Source organism: Mus caroli, unplaced genomic scaffold (assembly GCF_900094665.2).
Source record: "Mus caroli unplaced genomic scaffold, CAROLI_EIJ_v1.1 scaffold_20316_1, whole genome shotgun sequence".
Taxonomy (NCBI): domain Eukaryota; kingdom Metazoa; phylum Chordata; class Mammalia; order Rodentia; family Muridae; genus Mus; species Mus caroli.
In genome coordinates, this window is record NW_018390464.1 from 7737 (window position 1) to 14434 (window position 6698).

The following is a 6698-nucleotide window of genomic DNA, read 5'->3' on the forward strand; positions in this document are numbered from 1 at the left end:
TATATATATATATATATATAAAACCTATCGAATGCTTAGGAGCATTAGATAGTATATGAAAGTCAGCTGTTAGGTGGTACAGCCAGGATTCTGAGGAAGTTGGCTCTGGGATACCTCCTTGATGGTGGAGTATATTGTTCAGATCCAAAGAGGTGTATGGGGGACCCCAGCTCCTGGTTAGCTCATTACTGTGCTAGGAAATAAAGATGTACATAGATAGAAGTAAACGGGGCTGGTTTTTCTTTGTGCGTGTTTAATATTTTGTATCTTGGGACAGGATCCTATGTAGCTCAGGCTAGGTGGGAACTCTCTCTGTAGCTAACCACAATCTTGATTCTCTTTATGCTAAGGTCACCATCAGGCTCCACTACACTTGGTTCTGTGAAGGTTATTTCAATGAAATCAAATCACAATTAGACTGAGAGGGTAAACTTATGCTTTTTTAATGAACTGGATACAAGAAATACTTTTAATCAGAGTTTGACATCACTTAGTGGTGTAATTTCAGAAATGTGTTAAATTGAAGTACCCAAATGAACCAGTGGGGGATAACACCTTATTTTGTTTCAAATGTCAAGGGCCTATAATATGAATATATAAGAACAAGTTGAGGGATTCTGCTTCCAGTGTCTTAGCCTAAGAGTAATCTAAAGTCTTGATGGAGCACCAAGTGATGACCTGCAGCACCCAAGCAGAGGCAAAGGATCCTAACCTCAGGAATCCAGTGGTTCTTCTCCGGCTCATACACAGCCCTACCTAGAGCCGAATTCTGATTGCCTCAGTCTACCTTGCCTGGGCCTAAGCTTTTCATGGCCTCTCCTAGCCTTAAGAGCTCCACGATTCAATCCTGGTCAGACACCTGTGTCTTCCAGCCTCGAGATCTGGATCACAGGTGAGCCCTCCATTCCTGGATTGTAGTTCATTCCAGTAGTAGTCAGTTGACAACTACAAATAGCCATCATAAGGAGAAATAAAACCAGGATAATGAATCTAGGTTCAAAGACAAACACATGTCCTTATTTTGTTCTCCTTTTACTGTTCATTCAACACCCCAGATGGCAAAAAGCAATCCATTCAAACATATTTATTTAATACCAAATCAAATGATTCATAACTCTCAAGGAAAAGAAACAAAAAAAGTATTAGAACTCCCCAAACTTTATAAGATATATTTATTTCTTACTAGCACATATGACTCCTGATTTATGTATTTTAAGGGAATTAAAAGTGGTAGTCACTGTAGGGAAATATTTTAAGGCCAGGCTTTCTTTATTATCACTTCTCTTCCATTCCAAATGAATGAAACTTCCAAAAATTAGCCTTGCTCATAGTAAAAAAAGGAACACATGTTTCCTGTCCAAAGTGTGTGACATTTTCCTACAGGCTACCTCTCTTGTAGCCCCCTTTGAGCATTAAATAAATCTACTTTCTTTCTACATTAGGAAAGGGAAGATCCCGAGGTAAATTAGAGACTCTGTAATTCCCTTGGCTCCTTGGGTGAGACTCTGTAAGTTGTCTTATTAATGCTTTTTTTCATCAAGCGTTCAGCTGCCCGGCTCCCTGCTGCTTCCCAGATATTTCAGAACGGATCGGTGTCGAATATTTCACTATAGATATTTCTCTATCAGAAAGCAGAAGGGGCAGGAGTTTGTAAGGGAAGAGAACCGATTTTAGAGAACTACAAAAACGTACGGATACATTTTCTATTTCTGATCGCTTATTAAAAGTGTTTCCCTTCCTATACCAGCCTCAGGCTCACGTTTCGACGTCCCCAATCCCCTAACCCAAAGCACATCAATCACCAGTCAAGGGGAATTTTACAAAACCACAGTGCCTTCGTCTACAAAAGCGACTCTCCGGAAAGTAGTTGGGAGAGTCGAGGTCAAAAGACTATGGGAACCCAGACAGCGCAAGTGCAACCCGACCGGTCCGGTCCACTGAGACCACAGCGACGGTGGATGCCGACACAGACTCAGGAGGTGGATCTGGCCGCCCGAGGACCCGTCGGACCCAGCGCCCCGCCAGCCCCGAAACCCAAGGCTCCCGCCACCCGGGCCCAGCGGAGGAAGAGCGCGGCCCCTGGGCCTGGTGTTTCTGCGATGGCTTCACAGGCCCCGGAGAGGGTCGCGGAAAGCGGAGCACCGAGTCCGTGAGCCTCCCGGAACGGCGGGATCAGCTAGCGGGCTGTCCCGAGCATCTCTGCGGAGGGCCTTCCCCTCTGCTTGGGTCAACCACCCAGGGAGCACGATCTGGAAACCTCAAGCTTCTCCGCCAGCCCACGTCACTTCCTGTACCTGCGGCCGGTGCTCTCCCGAGTGCCCTGTACTGGGACCATAGAGAGTACGAAAACGTCGGGGACAGAGTTACTTCCGCTCTAGTTTAATATCCGATTGGATAACTGCAGGCTAAGAGCCCGGCCCCTTTCCGAAGCATTATAAATTGACACTAGAATATCCCAATAAGAATAAAAAGTAAGGAAGCTGCTATTTGATTGACCGATTACTCTCGGAATTGTGACGTATTTCCGTCAGTTCCTCCTCTGGAGATGCCAAGTACGGGCCCCTGTACAGTTCTGAGTCGTCCATTGGTTCTCTGTTAGTGGTCGGGTGTAAATAGATGCTTTCCGACAGGAATACCTCCACTAAAAACAAGTTATCAAATTACACCAACCACCGAGATAAATCCTCAGCAAACATCAGCCCTCGAAACCTACAACATGTAATGAACTGAAGGAATAGTGTCTGGGGGGAGACTCACAAATTGATAATCTACGCGAAAATGTATATTTTAAAAGATACACATGTTGTAGATTTTATAGAGGATAAGTTGGTACACGACCCTCCGACTGGCCTTTTCATCAGACCAAACTCCTTTATGATGTCATTTACACACTCTTGGTTTATCTGGAAGTCTTCCTCCTTCCCTTCCCTTCTGTTCTACATCCTCATTCCTTACCACTACTCTCTACCTTTTACCATTAAAGGTAAGCATTTAAAAAGAAATCTCCATAAACCTCACACTTGGTTATTTTGCAGCTTCATCTGAGCCTCCATTATAGAAAATGGTACTGAGGGAATTTCTGACATCAGGTAATTTAAAAGTATTGATGGAGGTGTCTATTAACGTTTAGAATGATCTGAATGTGTCCCCCTAACAATTTAACATCCGACCCCTACTTAAGCCAAGCTTTTATATGGTCGGACAAAATAAGAATTCAGTAAACAGCCTGGACTGGCCCTCGTCTCCCCATCCTGCCTCACTGCTTTGATTGATGAAATTACAGTCAAAACCCATGAAGCCTGGCTGTGTCAGTAAATTCCTGCTGGATATCTCTTTGAATGTCAGCAATAGCTCAATCACTTAATTCATAACATACAAACTGAGTAATAAATTTTGAAGGTGACCCAAATTGTATTATTTTGAGACTTATTTATAAAAGCCATGATAACACAGAAATGAATACATTTGAAAAAAATCACATGGCTAGTTACAATTTTTCATCTGTTTGTAAGAATTTTTTTTTTAGATATACTGAGTATTTTTATCCAATGATTTTGTGTGTGTGCTTTAAAAACTAAACAGCTATAACAAGGACATTCTCAGCATCTTTACATACAATGGTTTTTGAAGTAGAGGGTTAGAAGAAGGGTTTAGAAAACAAATGCTGTATCTACAGAAACTAAGTTCCAGCAGTAGGCCTCAATGGCCTCTCCTTTTCCTGATTTCAGGAGGCAATTAACAAAGGTCTGCAAATGCTTTATGGGGCAGAGGGAGCTGCCTCTTTTTGGTGGTACTGAAAATAAAATTATCCCCCTGAAAAATTGAAATTAATTACTTTCCTTTAATCGACAAAGTCTTAACAGGGAGTGAGCCTTTTTCCTCACTCTAACATATTTTATGCAGGGATCACTGCGTTTCAGGCCTTGTTTTTTTTTTTTTTTACAATGTTCCACACACTTTGACCACTCAAGAGATAGATGACAAATAGGTGGTCAATACTGACTGCATTACAAACAACATTTATTATCTCATCCTTTCCAACATCCATGCAGCCACGCTTTGAACTGAGGAGAAGCTCGAAGATCCATTGTCTTCTTTCATTTTGAAAGATAACCTTGTTGAGGTTGCTCTGCCTTCATTTCCAGCTGGCAGACAATTGTATTTAATCTGGTGGAAGAAAATGTTGATATGGTTTTGCAGTCTTTTCCAGGTTACAGACAACTGTTTTTGATCTGGGGGTAAAGACAATAGCAGTATGTATGTTTTACTTGAAGGCCACAGGTTTGTGTCTAGTCAGATGTTATTAAGTATGTCTTATTAGACATAAAGCGATGTTTGAAACAGGTAATGGGAATGGTCTATCCATTTACCAGGAATGTTTGAAGACATTCACTGCAAACAAGGAAGCAATAGCCTGTGCCTTCTGGTCTGTGATGCCTTTATACCTCAGTGGTTCTGACAACAGGGTAAGAAAACTGGATAGAGCTTTATCCCCTGAGGGTCTAGTACAGCTGGTTTGGACACTCACTGCTGACCTAAGACCCAAGCACCCCAAATTGTTTATCTGTATCCACATTGCTGGAGACATATGGAAAATTACCCTAAAGAAATAAGCATGGTGCCAGAGCAGGCAGCACAAAGTATCCCAGTGTAGACACCTGCCTGTTCATCTTAGCTGGCGCTTCACAGCAGTGGTGACCTCAGTGATAGCATGATGGTACTTTTCTGAGGCAGCCTTGAACTCCTCCAGGTGCTTCTCATAACTTTTGATGGCTGCCTGAAGCTGTGTCCTCTCCACTGCTCCCAAGATGGCTTGAATGATCATATCCATCCCGAGGCTGAGCACGGCAACGCCAATGCTTCCAAGGAGAGAAGTCCCGATGTGAGCTAGCACAGACACCAGCTTGCTAATTATGCCAGTTGTGACACTGGAGCCCACCAGTTTAACAGCCACTGCACTGGCTGCAGATGTAGCTTCTCCCAGGATGACAGAAATGACCTTTTGCACGATGGCAATCTTCTCTGTCTCCCTCTCCTTAATATCCTGCAGCTTCCTATAAAGGGTTGGCTCTAGTTGGTCTTTCAGTGCCTCGTCAACCTTTTGCAGTTCCTTTTGGATTTTTGTCATGGCTTGGATAATGATGTCACAGTTTTCCTTGATGGTTCCATCGCTTTTCATTTCAATGAAGGCCAGCCTGCAACCCAAGTGGGTATTAAGAACCCCTGTGAGCTTGTTGGTGACCTGGAAGCTGTCAGACAAGCAGTCCAGCAGCTGCTGGTGAAGGCGGTTCACTTCCTGTCGCCTCCTTGGGTTTTGTGGGTAGAGGAAGTCGCTCTGAGCCATATTTCAGGAAGCCTCTGAAAAACGAAACAGGAAATCAGCTCAGAGTACCTCCATGACGCTAGCCAGGCAGTCATCAACGTGGCCATAGCTAAAGACTGCCTCAGAGGACCCAGCAGGTTTGATTTGTTGGCTTGTTGAGAGGGGAGCTCATGTAGCCCAAGGTAGGTGTGCATTTCTGATCCATCAGCATAGACTTCCGGTGAGCTGCGATTGCAGGCCTGCACCCCTCTGCTGGGTTTTGCCTGGTTTATACCGTGGGTCAAGGCCAGAGCTTCATGGGTGCCAGAAAAGCCTTCCACAGCCTCAGCCCCTGGGAGGCTCGCTCCTGACTGCCATTACTTTCCCAACCCCTACCACCACCAGGTTATTTTCCAAGAGTTAGAGTTAAATCAACAGTCTAAAGATATAAGTGTAGTGCTCATGTATTTGATAATTTAAAATATTCATACCAGAGCTGGCAGGAGGCCTAGTTGGTAGCAGTGTTTGCTTCACAGACCTGAAAAGCTGAGGTTGCTCCTTGGGACCCCCATGATAAAAAGAAAGAACTGACTCTAGCAAGGTGTCCTCTGAACTCTCTATGCCTACAACAACATACAGGAACCCTCCCACAACCACCTCACCCCTGCCCAATAAATAATTTTGCAATTTAGAAAAGGAGCTAAATGTTAGGACCATTTTATACCTCTCTGGGTAAATTATTTCTAAAATTAAGGGATATGCAAAAATAACACCCGTGTAATAATCCCTCACCAGCCAGGCATGGTGGCATATGCCTTTGAGCCTGGCACTCTGGAGGAAGAGTCACGCAGATCTCTGTGAGTTCAATGCCAGCCTGTACTTAATAGCAAGTTCCAGACTAGCCAAGGCAACACAATGAGAGCCTGCTTCAAAACCAAAACGTCCTCGAAATAAGAGTACACATTCAAGACTGTAGACGGAAATGTCAACTGAGGAGACAGTGGACAGCATATGCGTGTAGGTCGGCTCTGCTCATGTCTGGGACTCTGAACACATTAAAGGAGGAATCTAAAAGAAGGGAAAGGATGATTACCTCTAACAGTTAGCGTTAGTTTCATGGTACTGTGTAGGTGATGTAGGTTTTCTGGAAAAGAACCACCTTGCATGAGAAGGCTACCGATTGTCAGCTATTATTATTATTATCATTATTGCTGCTGTTGTTGTCCTGGATGGCACAGAACTCTTGTTGTAGGCCAGGCTGTCCTTAAACTCATACAAATCTTCTTGACTCTGCATCTCACTGCTAGGATTAAAGGTGTGTGCTCCCCTACCCGGTCTTGTTTATCCTCTTTAAATTGTTTATTTAAATTAAAATTTACACTTTTCATTCCAAGTC

General features: G+C 43.7%; 1 protein-coding gene across 1 annotated transcript; it reads right to left on the reverse strand.

The window, feature by feature from the left end:
- Window positions 1-3496: 3496 nt before the first annotated feature.
- LOC110288660 (single-pass membrane and coiled-coil domain-containing protein 3) lies at window positions 3497-5589 on the reverse strand. The gene has a single exon (XM_021154952.2). It carries the CDS (start codon window positions 5342-5344, stop codon window positions 4667-4669), a length of 678 nt encoding a protein of 225 aa, XP_021010611.1. The 5' UTR covers window positions 5345-5589; the 3' UTR covers window positions 3497-4666.
- Between the last annotated feature and the right edge of the window lie 1109 nt (window positions 5590-6698).

Excerpts from the sequence above, each read along its gene's own strand:
- LOC110288660 (XM_021154952.2), bottom strand. The coding sequence starts at position 5,344 with ATGGCTCAGAGCGACTTCCTCTACCCACAAAACCCAAGGAGGCGACAG.